Genomic DNA, 21,399 nt, shown 5'->3' on the forward strand with positions numbered 1-21,399 from the left:
ATGGACCTCCCTTCTCTTGCCAACAGTGGCATCCTAAGTCACATCGGCATCTCAGGGAGCACCTGCTCTCCGGTCCCAGCCAACGTGGTGCGGTATTAATATAAGCTGTGGTGGCAACACAAATCATTTATGCAAAAACGTGCTTTATTAAAAATGCTTTAAGTTGTAGCTCACCAAAGCGGGCTTTGAACACTCAGACCCAGTGTTGAGGGTACAGGGGTCCTGTCGAACCAGACTACAAACTGGTATAATTTATATCCTGCCTTCCGCCCACACGCCCAGGGCCTGCTCACAGCTCCCACTGGGTGGCCCCTCATCCTGCGAGCGGGGGCTCCCTGGAGTCCTGGGACACCGCCAGCGGAGAGGACCACTGTTCTGCAGCTTCCATCACTAAACTTGAAGAGGTGGGAAAACAAGCTCCCCCTCAGCCGCAGTGAAAACAACGCTGGAGGCTCTCCACACAGGACCATCTACAGGCCCCTCCCTTCCACTCTCACTCATGAGAGGCAAAGCGCGGGAAACACCCACTTCTTCAAGGCTGTTCCATAAAATTATTTTCACTAGGTTTCCCTTGGACAAACCGCGGGGCTTCTGGGAGGCCAGGGCCAAGCTCCATCCTGAAACCTGCAGCCGCCCTTCCCCTCCACCAGGTGGCGCCAGACCCCCAGCGCCGCCCCTCCCGCAGGCTCTCCTCAGGCCTCCACAGCGCGGGCCCTTGGGACGCGTCCACTCAAGGCCACATCTGGGCGGCTGAGGCTGGAGAGGGGGAGGTGGTGGCATCAGCCTGCCTGAGGCTGACCCCGGGTCTCTCAGAGGCTGCAGTGGTCACCTGGAGGCCCTGGAGGGAGCATGGCGGCGCCCCTGCCTGCGCCTCGGGCCGGGGTCGGCGACACTGCTGGGCCCTGGAGGAGGGGTCAGCCGCCCCCCGAGGGCAGGGGCGCGTGGTGCACGGGAGGCGCCGGGAGAGCGGCAGCCCTGGAGCCGCACCTCGCCCCGCGGCCCAGCCCGGCTCCTGAGGCGGGGCCTTCAGAAGATCTTGAAGCCCTTCAGGAGGGTCAGCGTGGGCGCCTTGCGCTTGCTCTGGGCCCGAGATGATTTCACGGTGACCAGCTTGGCCTGCGCCACGGTGGGCATCTCCTTCAGGCTGACGGTGGAGAGCGTGCTGAAGGTGCAGCCGGCCAGGCCGTGCCGCGCGGCCAGCGGGACCGCGTGCGCCAGGGGCCTCTCCTCGGAGATGAAGAGGGGCCGGGCCGGGGGGCTGCGCTCCAGCTCCCGCCGGGCCTCCCGCACTGCCTCGTGGAAGACGTGCCGCACGTGCTCAAAGTCCAGGCAGGCAGAGACCTCGAAAAACAGGCACCCGAACCTGCCGGCCAGCGCCGCGCCCTCGGCCGTGGGGACCTGCCTGGCGAGGGGGAGGCGGGCAGTCAGAGGCGCGCCTCTCCCCGTCGGGCGGGCCTGGGTCTCCCAGCTGGGTGACCTGGCCATCGTCACCTCTCAGAGTGTCAGAGCTTTCTCATCATTAAAATGGGATAATGACACTCACCTTTCAGGGATGTTATGAGGATTAAGGAAGGTAATTTGTGTTGCGCGTTTAGCACAGCGCCTGGCACGGAGTCAGTGCCTAATAAATGGTGGCTGCTGTCACCAGAGCCAGAATTTAGGAATGAGGCTGGGGGAGACGGTGGAGCTGGCCTCCATGGTAGCCCCTGCCACCAACCCCAGCCCCATCTCTCCCCTACCCCAACATGAGTCTCTTGGTCAGGAAATGGACCACCCACAGCTCTGGGACTGGCTCTAGAGAACAGCAGTTGTTGGGACTGAAGGGTGTTAGACCACAGATTTTACAGAGACGTGGTGGGCCGAGGTGGCTCAGGAAGCCTGGGTTGGCAGCAGTCTCAGGACTTGGGGGGGATTTTGTCTGCCCGCCCAGAGGAAAGGCAGGAGTGAGCTGGGGTGACAGCATTTCATGGGGAGATACAGGAAAGGAAAGAGGGAGCAACATCTCCCAGCTTTGACCTATACCACTTTCTGGACAGTGAGATAGAATACTGGTAACTGGGAATGTCCTGGAAGCTTCCAACCCAAAAGCCATGGCAATCAAGGTGGGAGGAAAGAGGAGACTGGCTCTTGGCAGGTCACATGTCCAGAAGAGGGAAGAGCATGGGGCCCCTGAGGTCCTCAAAATTCCAATGGTGGAATTATCCTGACCACCTCCCACTGCTGGGCCGCCCCAACTGCCATTCCTGAGGACACACCCAGGAGGTGAGAGGAGACACTAGGGTGGGTACTGGTGGGAAAAGGTTTCGGAGTCAAGGTTAACGTGCCAGGATCAGGGGTGTGGGAATAGGGGTGTCTCAGAAGTAGAGGGATAAAAAGGGTCGGCAGAGCAGTTAACCCACTCCCCACCTCCGGCTGGTGTCCTGCTTGCATGCTCACCACTTCCTGAGGAACCCCTTTTGAAAGAATACTTGGTATTAGTTGCTTTTATGATGAATTTCAATCTGCAAACTCATCATTGTGGGGGTGTGAATAATGAATTTTCAGAAACAAGGACTCCTCCCACCAAAGTGTGCATGCATGTGTGTGAATGGGTGACACACCCACATAACATTATCCTTTTTCTCTTATTTTGTTGCAGACTACTGAAAATTTTATCAGTGGTTTGGGAACCACTGATCTTGCCCATATTTTATCCTTTAGCTGCAAGATAATCTGGGAGACATGGACTGATGCTCAGCTAAAATTTAGATTTACAGTGCCCATCGAGTCCTGACCTGCTAGCCCTAGAACTGGAACAAAAAAGAAGTGGGATGAGCTGTCATGACTTGTTCTTAGTGACCTGATGCTGCTTCTTTTGAGTTCTCCATTGCTTGTTATTTGTTCCCAAACCATTTTTAGGCAATCCCTTTGGTGAAGATTGGGGTCAAAACCCGTGGTCTGTAGTTTTTTCCCCATATTGAAACCTGGGCTAGTCACAATCCAGAGTCTAAGCTCTAAGGCTCTGCAGTCTCTGTGATTCCTCAGAGACCAAGTGTGGTGGCTTTAACGTCCCTCATTCCTGAGATGTCATTTGTCTGGGTCTGAGGGTTTGGATGCCGTAAAAGGGCCCACCTTTATGAGACCACTCATCCCATTTCCCACTGCCCATCTGACCTGTTCTAAGCAAAGGGTCCCTTCCTGGCTAACACCAGCCAGCAGCCTCGGGGGCCTGGGGAAGCAGCGGGGACCAGCGGTGCGCAGGGAGGGGCGGGTGGGAGGCTGGTGGGAGGTGCCCCACCTCCCAAGTGGCTTGGCCACAGAGGACGCATGTCAGCCCTGGAAGTCCAGTGGGATTACTCATCAAGTGTAGGCATCACAGCTTCAAATGCCTCAGCGGTCAGGCACGCGGCGTGAAAGCGTGGAGCGCGTGGAGGTAAAGCACAGGGAATGGTGGGGCCTGTGGCCAGCTGCAGAGAGCATGCCCCACTCGAGGTATTCCAGTGCTAAGGCTTTCAAAGCCCCGTGCCAGCCCAGCAGGAGACGGCCACCCAGCCCTGCAGTGATCTGCTCTCTGGTCCAGTCGGGGACCTCTGATTCAAGCTCAAGCCTATTTCTAAGAGAACCTGCCCTCAGCACAGCCCCCAGTGGGGCGGGGTACCTCAGTGAGGGGAGAGCTGGCTGGACCAGAGTGGACACCTGACCCAAGGCAGCCCATCAGAGGTTCTCGCCCTAGAGTTAGAACTGGACACTCGAAGACTGAGTGAACTGAGGGGAGCGGGACTGAAGAGTCAGGCAGGAAAGGGTGAGGCAGATACCACAGGGCCCGGTGAGGATGGAGGGAGCGGCCTCTCTTCTGCCTTCCAGGTTCCAGCCTGTGCAGCCCAGATGCCCTTCCCTTCCCAACGAGGCAGTCTGGAAGACCACGCCCACCGGGCCCTCACCTACGCCCCCGGTATGTGAACTTGAGTGGGTTACTGTTGTAGCGGCCAAATAATAATCCCTGAAGATGACCCCTGTTTTTACGAATGAGCTCCGGAGACCTGGGACACACTTCCCACGCTTACCTGTACTGAGCCATGTCCAGCTTGTTGCCCAGCAGCAGGGCAGGGTGGCTGCGCTGCGTCTCCTTCGCGTGCAGAGCGAGCAGCTCCAGGTAGCTGCCGCTGCCCTCAAAGCTCTGGCGGCTGTCGACGCTGTACACCACCAGGAAGGCGTGTGCCCAGTTCAGGTAGCGCTCGCAGTTCCTGGGGGTGTCCTGGGCGCAGGAGGGAAGCCCGGGTCAGGGGTAGGGGAGGTCCGGGTAAAGGCCTTCACCTGAGCTGCCCCGTCCCCCCTCCCACTCCCCGGGTCTTTGTATATTGTTCCCCAGCAGAGGCCTTTTCAAAGGGGCATTTGAGTGTGGATTTGGCTTGGCATGAAAGGAGACATTGTCTTACCAACCTCCCTCCCACCACCCAGCCTGAACCTTGGAGACCTTGGCCTCTTGGACCCAGAGCCAAAGCCTCTGGCATGGCCCCTGTGGAGACCAGGCTGTCCCTGGGCACTGCTGGTTTCGGCTCCTGAGAATAACGGGCATCTGGCCTTGGCAGGGGAGACATGGGGTGGGGGTTGTCTTTGGCCCTGGGGCTCTCGCCAGGAGGGTCTCTGTACACGTGTGTGTGCACCTGTCTCCACGTGTGCCCGAGCAGAAAGCCCATAACATGGGAGCTCGGAGCCGGATGCCAGCAATCGGCAGGCCTCCCAGCCCAGCCCTTCTCATTTGGCAAATGAAGAGACTCCGGCCAGAGGGGTGAGTATGGCATCCTGGGTCACAAGGCAAATTGGAGCTTAAAAGAGACACAAACGCCCTTCTGAGAGCCCTGCCCTGGGGCCGCGACGTCTTAGCCTTGCCTGGGTGAGGGGGTAACGTTTACCGGGTCTGCAGTGTCCATGACCCTCAGGAGGATGGGCTGGTGGTCCACAGTCTCCTCGGAGCTGTAGGTGTCTTCTGTAACACAGACACACAAGCCAGGTCAGGGCAGGGCAGGCCACCGTGACGGTAGCCTGGGCCTGGATTCCAGCTTCCCTCGGTGCTGGACCCCTGGGCTAGGACCCCCCAAGGGGCCTGGTCTCTTGCAGGAGGACACAGGCAGAACCTGCCACCAAGGAGATGCTGCACTGCCTGTCCTGCTCAGATCATCCCTCGTCTCTGTTTCCTCATCTCAGAATGGGAATAAGATGATAACATTGGCTACAGCTCTCAGGACTTTACTCTGTGCCAGGCACTGTGCTACATGTTTGTTCCTGCACTGGCTCATGTAACAGGGGCCTGGCCACCAGAAGTTCCTGGTAAACAGCAGTGGGGTTGTGATGCTCCACAGTTGACAGGGCAGGTGCACCTTCTTTGATTTTTGGGTGTGTTTTTGTTTTGCTTGGCTTTTTATTTTGAAATAATTTTAGGCTCACATAGGCATTGCAAAATAGTACAAAGAGTTCCAGTGTACCCTTCACCCAGCTTCCCCTAAAGATAACATCTTACATAACACAGCACAATTATCAAAACCAGGAAACTGACGCTGGTACCATACTGTTTGCTGAACTACTGAACTTATTCAGATTTCACCAGTTTTTCCATGCACTTTTTTTTTTAAACATAGTTTTCACAGCCTCCAACATGAGGAAACAGCAAGAGGACCTGGCGATCACTCTCCCCACCCCCCACCCTGCCCCTTGCCATTGGCCCAAGCTTGTGACTGCGCTTGGTCCTCACCTTTTCCTGGCAGCTCCCTACCCAAATGACCCCAATGAAGACCCCCTGGGAAAGAACTGAGGCCCCCTCTGCCTTCCGGGCAGCATTCCACTGTGAGTAGAACACCCCCGACCCTGGCTGAATGCACAGTCAAATACTTCTCTCCGAGGGCCCCTGGCAGCCAAACCAGGCCTGGACACGCTCCAGGCCCACTAACGTCCAGCATGAATCACAGGCAGCTCCTCTTCTCCAGCTTTGGGGACATGGATAAATAGCTGCTCTTATTCAAAGACAAAAAAAAATCTAATGGAAAAAAATGTCCTAAATGTTTAACTATATTTGGTCCAAGAAGAGCTGTCCCTAGATGCCTACATCTCATTCAGATTCTGCTTTATTTTCCTGCCAAAGAAGCCTGGCGCACCTCTTCTAGCTGCTCCTCCCCTTTCATCCCCTAAGCTGGCGTCGTGTCCTGCCTAGTCTGGGGAAAGGCACTAGGCCGACCCTGGTCTCCTGGAGAACCTTACAGCTTTTTTAGGTTGCTGTTAGAACCATTGTAGAGAGATGCCAAGGAGGGGCCCAGAGAGGGAGGAAACTTACCCAAGGCCACACAGCACCCTATCAGCAGAAGGAACATGAACTTGAGTCTTCTAAACTGGGCTGCCATGCCATGGGGACCCCCTCACTCCCTCTCTGCTCAGTGGGTCCAGCTGATGATCCAGCTCTATCTGAGCAGGCTCTGGAACTGAATAATAGCCCCAGGGGAGACCAGAGCTCCCAATCCAACTGGGAAGGTAGAACATGCACAAACAAGCTAGAAGAAGCCTCAGAGGTCATCTTGTCCAGCCTTCTGCCTTGACAGGTAGTGTGACTGGCCTCAGAGACCAGGAGGTGGGGGGGCACCTTTCCAAATTACTCATCAGGTTGGTGGCAGAGCCAAAGTTTAATGTTCACCTTCCCATCACCAAGTCCCTGCCAAGTCCCAAGCTCAGTGTACTCTAGTAGCCTTAAATATACGGGCTCCATAGCTCCTAGTTCTAAATAACAAGCTATGGACTTTAATTCTGAGACAGAGGCCTCCAGGAACTGCTCTGAGGCTGGCTGAGCTAGGACCCCGGGAAGGGCCTTGGCTCTCCCCCACTGGAGGGCCCAGGCAGGACCTCCTGCTGAGGAGGTGCTGCCCTACCTGTCAGTGCTCACACGTCGCAGGTCACTCACAAAACATGGGCAACATGGTCTTTGACCAAAGTGTTCTTCTCTCGCTTAGAGTAGCAATGATGTTTACAAAGACACCGAAGATGCTGTGGTCAATGTATGCAGGGTGATACCTCAGAAATGGTGCCGAAATCCACACAGGAGGAGGCTGAGGGCAAGAGGCGAGAAGCTGGCATTCTCCCCCGACCACGCCAGGCGAGCTGCCCCAGCCCTTCTGTGAGAGGCAAAGGTTCTCCTGGAGATACTGTCTGCCTGGGGGGCTCACACAGGCTAGGCCCTTTCGTGGGCCCTAATCTCTCAGCTCATACCAACTCGAACAGACATAATCCGCCATAAGGCACAATCCTTATGCAGACAGAGCACAGGTTATTAGTCACCTTCCCGAGGGGGAAACTAAGGCTCCGAGAGCCTAGTACCATGCAGGCTTAGGACCCCAGGCCGTCCAGGGCATGGGCTGCCTCTAGTGGGGCCAACTGGAGTACAGACTCCTCTCTGACATCTTCCCTGATCTAAGGCAAAGCGCTGCACTCTCTGCCTCAGGTCCCCCACCTGTCAAATGGAGACAATCATAACAGGGGCGCTTCTCTACATGGCAACCCTAAAGCCAACATTGAATGCCACATTTAAGAGCCTCTATGTCGGGCTCTGTACAGTGCTACAAGCTGGAAAAGAGAACAAATTAGCTGGGCCTCCCCCCTCCAGGGGCACCCCTGGCAGCTCGGGCTCCTGGAATTACTTTGAACAGGGTGAAGAGTTGTCTCACGGACATCTCCCTGGTGGCCAGCTCTCCTGTGGAATGCTCAGCCCTTTCTCCACAGAAGGACAGGCTCTGATGCCAGAACCCCGCTGCTGCTGGAACCAGCCACAGGGAAGAGGTCAGCTGCTCCGGCCTTTCCCAGCAGCGGGGGCAGGACCTCTGAGGGGCGGCCCTGGCCACTCAGCTGTGTGGGGGCCGAAGGCCGAGGTGAGGAACCGCTGCCCCCTCAGACAGTCTGACCTGGTCACAACTCCAAAATTACCCAATCAGGAAGCTCAAACAGTTCTGTCCTCAGCTCCTCCAGGGGGATCCAGTGTGAGCGGACGGATTAGGGGGTCAGGGAGGAAGAAAGATGGGAGGGGGCTGTCAGAGAAGGTACAGTACTTCCAGCGAAATCTACATTTCAGATTAACAAAAATAAGCTTCCCTACAACTATGTCCCATGCCCTATCTATGCTAGGCAGAGTCTGCCTCTTGAGTACCTTCTGTGGGATGCCACCTTCTCCCTTCCCAGGTGCCCCTCTTGTGTGCCTTCCCTTCCTACTGCCCTCTCCCACCCAGGCTCTGGGTCCACGCTCTGCCCTCCCCCAGCAGGCACACAACCCGCTCCGTGTCCCCCTCCCTCAGGGCTTCACCTCTGCTAATCAAACAGGCGCCCCTCAGACCTGTATGAAGCCTCTTTCCTCCCTAACCACTCTGGCTCTGACTCCCCTGCCCTGCACCCCTGACTTACGCAGGGGGCCCCGCTGCTCTCTCTATTTGGCACTCTGGGATTCTGTTTAAGATCTCCTTGGAAAAAGGGATTCTGCTACTTAAGGAAAAACGTCTAAAAACCAAAACTTAAATAGCCCTAAGGCCCCTGCCAGCTCCGACACAGGGATTCAATACTCTTTCCTGTACCCAGAGGTGGATGGGTGCCGGGGGCTAAGGAGCTCTTTCCTCCAGGCGCTTGAACTGTAGCCACACCCCTTGAAGGGCCCTGTTGCAGGCAATGCTGTACTGTGCAGGTTTTCAACCCGTGCCATAGAGACCTGGGTTCCTTGGAGGGCCCTGGATGGGGGTGGGGAGTCCCCATAAATGCTTTATTCCATTTTTATGAATGGAGAAAATAATACCCATTTCAAAAGGCTAGGATCATCCAGACATCCCATTGTTCTCGGCAGACAGTTTACAATACATAAATGTTATAAATGCGAACTCTACCTTCCATTTGTACTAATAAAATTCTGCTTTTGCTTTAGATATTGGAGTTTCCTTAAGAGGTGATTTGAGGAAAAGGCCTTGCTACTAAACACAGTTTTCAGAAACACCAATTTATCTGATTAATCTGAGGGAATCTCAGCACGATGGATGGGAAGCCATTTGAGGAGGAAGGAGAAGGAAAGGGAAATGGATCTGCATTGAGGTTTTTTTTTTTTACATTGAGGTTCTATTATGATTCACGTATTAGGCTAGATCTTTTACATCTTTTACATGTGTCAGCTCTTTAATCTTCACAGTAATTCTTTGATATGGGTATTATTATGTCATTTTACAGATGAAGAAATGGAAACCCAGAGGTTTTTTTATTAGCTGTGCTCAAGGTTGCACAGCTAATAAGGGGCAAAGCCAGGATTCACAGCCAGCTCTGACACCAAAGCATCCCTCCTTCCGATAAACCATTATACAGCTATAAAAACTAGTTTAGGCTTCAGGCTTGGAGGAGGCCAAGGTGCAACTTTCTTTGGTCGTCCCACATCCAGGTTCTTATGCCATGCCATGCCACCCAAGTTCAACCCCAATGAGATCAAAGTTGTGCACCTGAGGTGCATGGTTCGGGAAATCGGTGCCAAGTCTGCCCTGCACCCAAGATCAGCCCCCTGGGTCTGTCTCCAGAAAAGGTTGGTGATGACATCACCAAGGCAACTGGTGACTGGAAGGGCCTGAGGATTAGGGTGAAACTGACCATTCAGAACAGACAGGCCCGACGGAGGTGGTGCCTTCTGCCTCCACCCGGATCACCAAAGCCTTGAAGGAACTGATGGATGTAGGATGACCCAATACCTGAAAGTAACATGTTTCTCTCCCTGTTGCTAGGATACAAAGAAAAGAATTGTATGTAAATTAGAAGGTAATGAAATGCAACCCTCTCTTTGGGCTAAATTCTGCTTTTGGTGGTCAAGAATATCCTGTTGAAGCAATGAAGTATGAAAACCAGCTTCAACCAGTTGGCCAGACTTGCGCAAAAGCAGCCCCTTGCTGTCCTCACTTCAACTTGCTTAATTAACATAGTAAAATTCCCACCCAGGGGTGGAGTTATCTGCCCCCTTCTTGATCATGCAACGTATGTGCAAGTGTGATTTCCTGAACATACTAATCATACAATTATATAACCAGCTATGTGTGTTCATCCATATGCATAAAAACTAATGCATAATCAAAGCAAATACTAAGCAGTAACTTGAGTATTTAAGCAAGAGTGAAACTGCAGCACAGGGAGTCCAGTCTGAGTCACTTTGGACTGGCCTTGGCTCCTCACCTCTGCAGACGTAATAAATGTGAGTTTGCCTAAGTCTCGTGTTGAAGTTTTCTTCATGCCATCTCTGGTTATCCATAAAGGCCTTGCTTTGAGGCCTAACAAATTGGTGACCACAAAGGGACAAAATAAATAAATAAAAATAGTAACCAGAGAATGCTTCCAAAGTGAGCTGCGGAGGTGGTTGTCTGTACCGAGGCATCCCTGACTCCAGCGGCCGCTCGGGATCTTCCCAAGGACTTGGGGGTTCCCTGGGGTGAGCCCTTTTCCAGCTGCCAAAGGAACCAAGGCTCACGAGGTTAGGGCGGAGGACCAGGTCGTCTCCTTCCCCTGGCGGGTGAGTTCGTTCCTTTATTCATTACTCTTTTTCTTTTAGCTAACTGCAAGTTAGCATTCTGTTTACCTTCACTACGGTAGTGGAGGTCTGGTTACAGTGGGAGAGGTCTTGGTGGGTTTGAGTCCCACTCCCTCACTCCCTTAAAGGGGAAACCTGCTGTTTGGCTTTGGCTAACTGTGAGTTAGCATTTGGTTTACCTTCGCTAAGGTAGCGAAGGTTTGGGGGTAGTGGGAGAGGTTTCGTGGGTTTGAGTCCCACTCCCTCACTCCCTTTAAGGGGAAGCCTGCTGCCTTCTGTGTCTTTACTTTTGGCTGTTCTCTCTCTCTCTTTCTGCTGCCATGGGGAACGAGGTGTTGGTACCTGAGTGCTCACCACTAGGATGCATCCTGAAAAATTGGTCTAAATTTGGGGGATCTAGGTTACAGAAAAATAAGTTAATTACTTTTTGTAATGAAGTTTGGCCTAGATATAGATTAGATGACAGAGAAATTTGGCCAGAAAAACGGGTCTTTGAATTTTAATACTATACTGCAATTGGATTTGTTTTGTAAACAGCAAGAGAAATGGGCAAAAATCCCATATGTTCAAGTCTTCTTTGAGTTGTGGAAAGATAAGGAAACTAGAAAGAGTTGCAGGTTAATGTTGTGCGGGCCCCCTTCAGCCCCAGTTACAAAAATTGTTGAGGTCCTGGGATCCCCTCTCTTACAACCCATTGATGAACTCCTCGACTTAAGTACCCCACCCCCTCATTATGCTAGACCACCTCTGCCTCCTCCCCCACCAGCGCCACTGCTAAAACCCACTCTTCCCTTAGAGATATCAGGCCCCCTTTCCCTCCCACAAGGGCCTTTCCTCCAGTCTCCCGCCCATACTCAGAGTGGAGCTGTTTTCGGCCAGGGTAGCCCCCCCCCAACCCAAAGGAGACTGGAGGTCAGTTCCCGCTCCAGCAAGTTCCAAATGGACTTGATGATCAAGCACGACCCCGAGGCTTTATTTTCGTCCACACTCCTTTCACCACCTCCGATTTATTTAATTGGAAAAATAACACCCCAACTTATCGTGCAGATCCTGAGAAAGTAACAACCTTGTTTGTTTCCATTTTTGCCACACACAATCCAACGTGGGCTGATATACAAGCCCTTATAAATGTCCTCCTCACCCCTGAGGAAAGACGAATGGTCCCTGAAAAAGCACGACAAGAAGCTGAGGCATTGCGGCAGGCAGCACCTCATAACCCTATTTACGGCTCCCCAAGTGAGGCAGTCCCTGAAGCTGATCCTCACTGGAATCCTAATGACCAAGGCCATAGGAACCGCCTTGACCACGATAAAGTCTGCATTCTTGCTGAGCTGTGGAAAGGTGCTCCAAAGCAAAAATCAATCACTAAATTACAGGAGGTCCAACAAGAACCGCAGGAAAATCCCTTGGCCTTTCTTGAGGATATCTTTAATGCTTTTCACAAATACACAGACATAGGTCCAGAAAAGCCTGAAAATGCACGTATGGTAAATTTAACCTTTATTAGTCAAAGTGCTCCTGATATTCGCCGGAAATTGCAGAAGTTAGATGGAGGGCTTGGCTATCTCACAATTAGTGGAAATCGCCTTTAAAGTGTACACAAATAGGGACCAAGCCATGGAGGAAAAACAGCACAAGCAGATGAAACAGCAAGCGGCGCGATTAGCACTGGCAGTGCGCGGGGAAGGCCAAGGCGTGCAGGCAATCCTGGGCGTGCAAAGCCAGGACGGCAGAAGGGTTCTGAGCGCCCAACCTTAGAACGACAATGGAGTACCTACTGTAAAGGTAAAGGCCACTGGAAAAAGGAGTGCCCCAAGCTAAAAGCAGGAAAACCCCACATGCTGGTAGCCGGGGAAACCCACAGTGACTCTGAATGATGGAGCCTGGAGCTCGGGGGCCGGAGCCTCCTACCCAGTATCCCCATCTCGGAACAAGAGCCCCAGGTAATTGCAACAGTGGGAAGAAAGCAAGTCAAGTTTCTCGTGGATACAGGAGCTATTTACTCAGTAGGTAATGAACAACTAGGCCCTCTTACTAAAAGGGAAACCATCGTTTCTGGAGCTATGGGAAAAACTTCACAACTGCAGTTTTTAGCCCCTTAAAGTGCCAGACTGGAAAAGACCAGGTTCGTCACCCAATTTCTATACATGCCTGAGTGTCCAATCCTGCTTTTAGGAAGGGACCTTTTGGCTAAACTTTAAGCAGAAATCACACTTGCCCAGACATTGCATGTTCAAGAAAGGGGCGGATAACTCCACCCCTGGGTGGGAATTTTACTATGTTAATTAAGAAAGAGTGAAACTGCAGCACAGGGAGTCGGGTCTGAGTCACTTTGGACTCGCCTTGGCTCCTTACCTCTGCAGACGTAATAAATGTGAGTTTGCCTAAGTCTCGTGTTGAAGTTTTCTTCATGCCATCTCTGGTTATCCATAAAGGCCTTGCTTTGAGGCCTAACAGAACCACCCAGCGACAGAAAGAAGCAGAAACACATTAAGCACAGTGGACATATCACCTTTTATGAGATTGTCAACATTGCCCGACAGATGGAACACCGGTCTTTAGCCAGAGAACTCTCTGGAACCATTAAAGAGATTCTGGGAACTGCCCAATCTGTGGGCTGCAATGGCCACCAGCCTCATGACATCACAGAGGACAAAAGAGTGGTGCGGTGGAGGGCCCAGCTAGTTAAGAACTACAGAGGAAAACATTTCAATGAAGGATCATTTGACAACCTATAAAATCAAACAATAACCAAGAAACCAGCTCAGAAGCCCAACCACTAGAGGATTTCTCAAAACGTTTTGTCCAGCTTTTCTGGAAAAGGGCATTGAGTGGCCATGTTGAAGAACACCAATTTGAATGTAGACATTCTGCAATGTTTGATATTTTTTTGTAAACAGTCTCATCAGAACTCATATTTTAGGGCAAATTGGCCTCCCAGCGCTCCCAATTGGGCGAATCCCCAAGTTGTCAGGGTGAGCTGTGGAAGGATGTATTTCTGGCACATAAATCATTTTCCCCCGACAAGATGAGTCATCCTGGTGGCTCCTCCCCTCCACCCCCAGAAGGGCAGTCAAGGCCAGGCAACGACCCACCCACAGGATAGGGAGCAGGGGAATGCCTGGGGCAGGCAGGGAGGTGGCAGCAGGGACAGGGGAAAATGGTTCCTTACCCAAGTTGGGATCATATTCGCTGATAAACCTTTTGGTCAGAAACTTCACCGTCAGGGCTGCAAGAAGCAGAAAGAGATTGGCTCAGTTTCCTCTACAGTGTCTGGTGGCTGGCCCCCAGGGGCTGTCCCTCTTGTTTTAGGGAGGGCTTATCTAACCTCAGTGACCCCTTGAAGTTGGTTTAAGAGGCTCAGAAGAAACCAGAAATAGGTGTGTGTGTGTGTGTGTGCATGAGTGAAAAGAAAAAGAGCGGCAAGCCTAAGGAGTGTTGGGAAGTCCTGAACTAAGGGATCAGGACTGGAGCAGCCCATTTTCTTAGGGTTACCCTGGAGAGAACCCCAACTGAGGGGAGATGTTCCCACCCTGGACAAGCATGAAGACTCTGAAGCACAGGGCATTTATTCCAGCTTGGACTATAGGAAGAAAAAAAAAAAAGAGTAAGAGCAGTCTTGATCAGTGGGCGATGCCTGGGAGGGGTATGAACCCCAGCACCTGGGATTCCCAGGCAAGGTCCAGGTGAGATCTGTTTCCTGAATAAACACAATCTAGTCCTCAGTCCCATGTCCCAAGTCTTGGGTCACACTAGAGCCTCTGCATTTCTTTTGCCAATAGGTGTCTCTACAGAATATAAAACTCTAAGAAAGACGTTCTCCCAGGTGAAATGTATTAACAGAACTCTGATTTTGTTCTGAATTTAGCCACAGAAAGCTAAGAGCCAGCCACTATTTTACTGGACTCTAAAGAGTAATGTGATCTTTTTAAGAAAATCCTTAAACTTCTTTCCCAGGATTCCTAACAGTGTCAGCTTGCAAGCCAATACCCAGGGAATACATATTTTACATTTTAAATTCCTTTATTCATATAGTCACCGGCCAGACTATACCAGTGACTAAGCTGGGATAGCAATTTGACTATCAAATGGAAGAGGGAAAAATCTTTTCTGTAGGAAAACCAGATTCAGAGTCCCCTCTGCGCCAGGGGGCTGGCTTCAAAGGCAAGAGAGAGTTCCCTAGCAAGTTTCAAAGAACAGGCTGGGAAAGGAGCCTGTGTTGGCCGTGCTCTGATGGCTAAAACTGGAAAAAAGGCCAGTGGCAGAGCCCCTTCTGCTCTTCCACCTGCAGCTGCGTGGAACTGTGAGCCGGCAGGCAAGGGGGAGGCAGCCCGTCTCCCTCCAGACTGTGCTTACGGTGACCCCCCCTCCACCCCCCACACGCTTCCATTGCCCCGGACTCCAGTGGCACAAGAGCTGCTGGGAAAGGCAAAGGCAGAGTTCAGTGTCGATAGAAATGTATCTCAATGGAAGCCCAAATTCTTGGTTCATCCAGGACCCACCAGCACCTGGGAACTAATCCAATGGTTTTCCAGAAAGTCAAGAGAAGCGTCAGGCTGGAAAGAAACACATTCGATAAGACTGTACAATTTGTCCCTGAACGCCAGGGTGTGAGTGGCTCCTTCCTACGAAGTCCCAAAATCCAGTGTCTCTACCAACCCCCAGGACAGTCTACTCCCCACCCCCACCCCCCAGCCCAAATCCGGGAGCAACGAGGTTGGGACTAAGTTCACAGAGACCTGAGACGAGGATCAGCCGACTATGGGTCCAGTGGTGCCGGTCGCCAGAATCAACTGCTGCCCCAAGAAAATGAGATGGGGTGGGAGTGGGGGCGAGGAGGGGGAGACCGGTAAAGGAGGGGAGACCGAGGGGAGACAGGCAGGGGTCACGGGCAGAGACACAGAGAGAAGAGACAGGCAAGGAAAAGGAGGTGGATGCACAGAAGGGAGGGGCTGAGAACAAAGCAGAGAGAGCACAGAGGGGAGCCCGACGGCGGAGAAACTGAGGCAAACACGAAAGCGCCGTGTTTCGCCCTACCCGTCCAAGTGGGGGCAGCCCCCAAAGCCACCGGAGAACCTGCCCCAAGCCGGCAGCGCCCTGTCCCCTTCACGGGCTCCGGGCGCTCCGCCTAACCCTCCCCCACACCCGCCCCCCGCCCCACTCACCGGACTTGCCGGCCCCGCGGCGCCCCAGGATGGCCAGGTTGACCTCGAGGGGCGCGCTCTGCGGCCCGCTGCCCGCGCGAGGTTTCCCGAACACCGAGGACATGGCGACGCCTCGGCGGGCGACACGAGGTCCTCGGCCGGAGGGCCCCCGAGCCGCGCGCCCGCCCGTCGGGGCCCTCGGGAGCGGGGCGCGGGCTCCCCTGGCACTCGCGGGCGCGGCGCCGTCGGTCTCCGGGTCCCGGGCCCCGCGCGCGCCAGGCGAGCTGCGCTCCCGCCGCCGAGCCCGAGCCGGCGGGGAGGAGGGGCCGGTGGGGCGGGCGGGGCCGCGGCGGCGCCGCCAAACTCCTTGTAAGGGCTGCGGGAGCCCCCCCGGGGCGCGCTCACCCCGTTCCCCGCGCAGGGGGGCAGGCCGCGGCCGGCCGCGCTCCCCCACCCCGCAAGCCGCGCGCTGAGCCTAGGGGTCCCGGCGCCATCACCTCCCAGAGCGCTCCCCGACCTGGCAGGGAAAGACTGGAGAGAGGCAGTCCGGGGGGACGGGAGATGAAGAAGAAGGATGTTTCCAGCCTTGCCTGAACCTTCACTCCATCTCTTCCCACCCCCAAGAAAATCCACCCTTCCCTTTGTCCTACTGAGCCGTCCCCACGGCCTTCTCCTCCCGGAAGCCTCCCGGGTCAACATGCCTTTGCTTATCTCTAGGACAGGGGTTCTTAACCTTTTCTGGTCGACAGACCCCTCTGCTAGGCAGATGAAAGCCACAGGCTCCTTACTGAGTCCCCACTACACTGTGTATTATTTAATCAACATATCACATCCGCACCAACAGGTCCCCACAAGAATAATTTTTTGAAAAGAAAATGTAATCACGTTCTACACGTTTTTTTTTTTTAAGATTTATTTATTTATTTCTCTCCCCTTCCCATACCACCCCCCTCCAGCCCCAGTCCCAGCCCCAGCCCCAGTTGTCTGTTCTCTGTGTCTGTTTGCTGCGTCTTCTTTGTCTGCGGCACGGGAATCTGTGTTTCTTTTTGTTGCGTCATCTTGCTGTGTCAGCTCTCTGTGTGTGCGGCACATTCCTGGGCAGGCTGCACTTTCTTTCGTGCTGGGCTGCTCTCCTTGTGCATGGGGCTCCCCCACACAGGGGACACCCCTGCGTGGCAGGGCACTCCTTGCGCGCATCAGCACTGCACATGGGCCAGCTCCACACGGGTCAAGGAGGCCCCGGGGTTTGAACAGCGGACTTCCCATGCAGGAGGCAGACGCCCTAACCACTGGGCCAAGTCTGCTTCCCTACAAATTCTTTTTAGTTTTCACTTAACAATCAATCTTGGACATGTCAATATACATAAACCAACTTCACTCTTTTTTTTTTTTGAGACCCTTTCTAGGGGTTGAACCTGGAACTTGGTATGTGGAAAGCTGGTACTCAACTACCTAGCCACCTCAGCTCCCCTGAGTTGGAGTTTTCCTCTGTTTGCTTGTTGTTTTTTGTTATTGTTATCATTTTTGTTTTTAGGAGACACCGGGACCTCCCGTGTGGGAAGCAGGTGCTCAACTGTATGAACAACATCCACTCCCCAGAATAATGTTTTTTTGAATTTCAATTCAAGTTCAGGCACTCTTGTTAAGAACCCCTGCTCTGGGACACAACCAGCTCAGCCACAGCACCCCGCTTCCCCTACCATGTTACCCTGCCTTTCAGCATGAGGACTCTTGGTGGCATCATGGCAGAACCCAGGCTCCTCTGGGGGAGAAGCTGGACTCCTCACGAGTCCCAGAGGCCCTTCTTGACCCTTCCTGGCCAATATGGGCCCAGCATCAAGACCTGCCCATCTTGGGTTACTGTTTTCTCCCTGATGAGAGCTTATAAATCGCATTTGTTGGCAGCCTACTCTGTAAATGTGGTGTTTTATCTTTTAAAAAAAATTGAAGTGAAATTCACATAACATAAAATTCACCATTAAAAAAAAAACAATTCAGTGGTGTTTAGTACATTCACAACACTGTGCAACCAACATCTCTTAATATTTCCATCACTCCACAATAAAACCCTGTTCCCATTAAGCAGTTGCTCCCATTCCCCTCTTCCCCACCCCCAGCAACCACCAATCTGCTGTTTCTATTCATTTACCTATTTTGGATAGTTCACGTAAGTGGAATCATACAATATGTGACCTTTTACTTCTGACTTCTTTCCCTTAGAATGGTGCTTTTGAGGTACATTTTATTTTATTTGTTCTAAAACCTGGCACTCTCTCAGGCCTACAGGACTCTGAGATTGGTGGGTGAAACTGACAGGGGTTCACCCTTGGGACTCAGGGTAAATCCTGGCCATGCTGGAGACAGGGCAAAGGGTCCTCACCAGGAACACAAGCACCTGAGATCGAGTGCCAGCTCCTTCACTGGATAACCTTGGGCAAGTTACCCCACTTCTTTGGGCTTCCGTGTCTCCATCTTTAACTACTAAAAGGCTAAAGGAAGATGGAACTAAATCCAAATTGCCATGATGTGGCTCAGGCTTCAGAAGGAGTGCAGAAGCAGTCCTGGGCTCCAGGCCCAGGTCATTTCTAGATCCCTGTGGGGTCTCTCTTCTCTAACATACTCCAGGCTACAGTGGGGAATGACACGGGAGCCTCAGAGACCCCACTGCAACCACGGAAACAGGTCAGCAGGCAGTGGCTGGGACGGAGCCTGATGGTGATAACTTCTCAACTGAGAAGGAAAGTATTTTCCTTGACAGAACATGAATATTGACTCAGCCTGTGTTTCTGGGAGATCATAGTAAACCAGCTGTGTTATTAAGACTCCAAGGTATTGGGAAGAAGTTGTTTGGATTATATGCTCTGGCCAGAATTGTTCACAGAACTAATGGCCAGGGGATTTCCTTTGAGTTATGGGAGGAGAGAAAGTGGGAGCCAAATTCCAGCCACATCCCTGGGTTGGCCCCAGTCCTGTGAGGACAAACTGGTTCTGGTTAGGGTCAGTGGGGAGAGAACTGGTCTCACTGGAGTACTGGAGAGGGCAAGCTGTGGACCCCCACAGGACCAGTTGGGTGGAAATTTGGGCTCTGCTACTTCCTAGCTTACGTGATACTGGGTTACTTACCCTCTGTCTGCTCTCAGTGGGTAAGAGATGCAAGGACACAGATTCTAGGGTGAACTCTCTAGCAGCTTAGTCAGAAGGGATCATCTCTAGAGGTAGTGAGCCTCCTGACATTGATGGCATCCCAATGGGATGACCACTGCAAAGGGGTGTTGCAGGGGAGACTCCACCAGGACTGGCAGGATGGGATGCCTTGACCCTTACTTCCCTTCTGGTTCAGAGATTGCTTGAGCTGGTGCTCAGACGCTCAGCTGTGACTGCTAAGTGCCCAGGGTCGGTGTCTCCTCTGAGGCCCAACAAAGGAAGGACAACATGTCCACTTGACCACTGCAGCCAGTCCCCGTCTCCATCCTCAGCCTCCTCACCTGAGGGATGCTTATCCAGCACCCAAAAGGGCCCGCTGTGGACTGACAAGGCCTTTGATTTATGAGTCAGGTACTTTTGGGCCCCTGAATAAGCTACCTTGCCCTTCTGAACCACAGTTCCTCATCTTTAAAATGAGGATAGCATTAAGGATTAGATAACATGGAAGTGCCCCAACTAGTACTTGGCTCATGGCCCCAAAAAAGCAGACGATAGTCCCCTCCACCGGATATGAACAGCACACACTCCTCCCCACCTATCCAGAGGTCATAACTGGCTAATGACCAGAAGTTGGGACATTTCAGGTCAGGGAGAGGTCATTCTGCTAGGAACAGTAGAGAACCCTTCAAGCTGTCACAGAGGGCCCGGAGGCCCTCGCCATGCACCTAGGCCAGAGCTGGTGCTGGAAGGAACGAGTGCGGCCTGCCTGAACCAGGCCTGGGGGTTCCGTGAGGCTTCCCCAGTTTCAGGGCCTATCCTTGCCACCCGCCCCCAGGAGCCATGCCACGTCAAGCTACGCTTTGGGACTCCTCCGTGATGTCACTGCCTTCCCTGGATACACAACATGGCAACCACTTCTGTGGTTCTTCGATGATAAATTCAGGTGTCAAAGCTGAAAAGAATCTTAGAAGGCAGATCCAAGCTCTCAGCTGAAGAACCGGGGCCTGGAGTGGCAAACCAGTGGTCGTGCCAGCACCAGAGCCCAGGCAGAATCCTGGCTCCTGGTCCAGTGCTCTTCCTTCTCCGGGTCTGGACCATGCACGCTACTCACCACCCTGTGAGCAGAAACACCGTAATGGGTGGCAAGGGCCAAGCCTCCCCCATCAGCCAGGGTGGGAGCGTCTCCTGGGACAAAGGCTGAGTCTCCATCAGACTGACGCTCCACTGGAGCCTGGGCTCGTCTTCCCCATCAGACGTGGGCCTCCCACAGGCGAGGGCCTGGGAGTCCACCAGACCTCTACCGAGCCCCTCCTGTGTGCCAGCCATGGTGGAGAGAGATGAGCAAGGCCGAGCCCGTGTTCTTGAAAGGCTCCGGGTCTGACTCAGAGCCCCTTCCTTGCCCCCACCCCCCAACCTCGCACAGTGGAGGGGGCGGGTGTACAGTGGAGAAGGGGATTGGTTTGGGGTCAGGCAGGGCCTGGGAATTCTGTGGGCTGCCCACAGCCAGGATAGTTCCTGTCCTTTCCGAATCCCAGTGGGACACTCAGTGTCCGGGAGAAGGAAATGCTCAGCAGCTGCAGACAACACCCTACTGGGGCCTGGGGATGGGGCCAAAGGGCTGATCCTTAGCCCAGAACCATAACCCCCCCACACTTAGGTGACCCCCTGGCTGCTGAGGGTGGGAGTTGGGTGCGGCATCCGAGCTCCAAAACCACTCCAGCCAGGGCTGCACTTGGGAAAAACTGGGTTGGGAAACAAGCCTCAGCCAGGATTCCTGGTTTGCACTCCCCTCCTGCCCTCATCTGTTTGTCTGACAGCTACTTGGGCCTGAGACAGTCTATCTGGGAGAGAACTTTGGCCCAGGACTGTGCAGCCCTGCCCCTCCGCCTCCACCAACACCACCCCGCCCCGGGGTCAGCTCCTCCCTGACTCTGCCTCTTCGCTGGAGCCTGGCAGGTGGCAGCGGACCCCCTCCCCAAGGCTGAGGCAAGGCCAGTGTGGCTGAGGAGGGACAGTTGGGCTGGGGTCAGAGGACAGGGTGCAGTCCGGTCCCGCATCTTCGTTCATAATCAGGGAAAAGCCCCTCCCACTTCTAGGCCTCCCTCTGCTGGCCTGTGCAATGGGGTCATACTTCACCAAGGCCATCCGCAAGCATGGGCTCTGGGCCTGGCGCTGCAGAGCAGGCCCGCTCCCAAGAGGGAGGACGGTCAGGCCTGGACCTGGCCTGAGGGGAGGAGGGAAACCGGCTGACCTGGGATAGCGCTCGCGGGAGCGCCTGTCTACCCCCGCCATCTTCTGCTCCTCTTCCTGTCTGGTCCCAGGGGCGGAGTGGCGGGGCTATTTCAGGCTGCCTTGTCAGGGCTTCCCAGGCTCCTACAAGCCTCCCGCGCGTCCCTGCTTTGATGGAGTGACCTCCTCCTGGCGGAGAAGCCACATTTGTGTGGGGTCTGCAGATTCGTATATGAGGGTCTGTGAATACTCACGTCCTAGCGAGGAGGAAGGTTGCCCTGCCTCCCCCCACCTCTTGCTTATGAGGTCAGCGGGGACCACTTCACTCTCCCAAAG

General features: G+C 53.7%; 1 protein-coding gene and 1 pseudogene across 2 annotated transcripts; one reads left to right on the plus strand and one right to left on the minus strand.

Annotated features, from left to right (window-relative positions):
• Nucleotides 1-123: 123 nt before the first annotated feature.
• RASL12 (RAS like family 12) lies at nt 124-15,989 on the minus strand. Of its 2 annotated transcripts, XM_058294347.2 has the most exons (5): nt 15,712-15,989; nt 13,719-13,775; nt 4,893-4,966; nt 4,044-4,234; nt 124-1,402 (listed from the first exon to the last, which is right to left on the minus strand). In XM_058294347.2, the coding sequence occupies exons 1-5, from the start codon at nt 15,812-15,814 to the stop codon at nt 1,027-1,029; spliced, it is 801 nt and encodes a 266-aa protein (XP_058150330.1). In that variant the 5' UTR covers nt 15,815-15,989; the 3' UTR covers nt 124-1,026. The 2 variants fall into 2 exon arrangements, with proteins under 2 accessions (XP_058150330.1, XP_058150331.1); XM_058294348.2 differs by lacking the exons at nt 13,719-13,775; nt 15,712-15,989 and adding an exon at nt 6,305-6,519.
• LOC105745855 (large ribosomal subunit protein uL11-like) lies at nt 7,394-15,710 on the plus strand (annotated as a pseudogene).
• Nucleotides 15,990-21,399: the final 5,410 nt, after the last annotated feature.

The sequence above is a fragment of the Dasypus novemcinctus genome, chromosome 3 (genome assembly GCF_030445035.2).
Source record: "Dasypus novemcinctus isolate mDasNov1 chromosome 3, mDasNov1.1.hap2, whole genome shotgun sequence".
Classification (NCBI taxonomy): domain Eukaryota; kingdom Metazoa; phylum Chordata; class Mammalia; order Cingulata; family Dasypodidae; genus Dasypus; species Dasypus novemcinctus.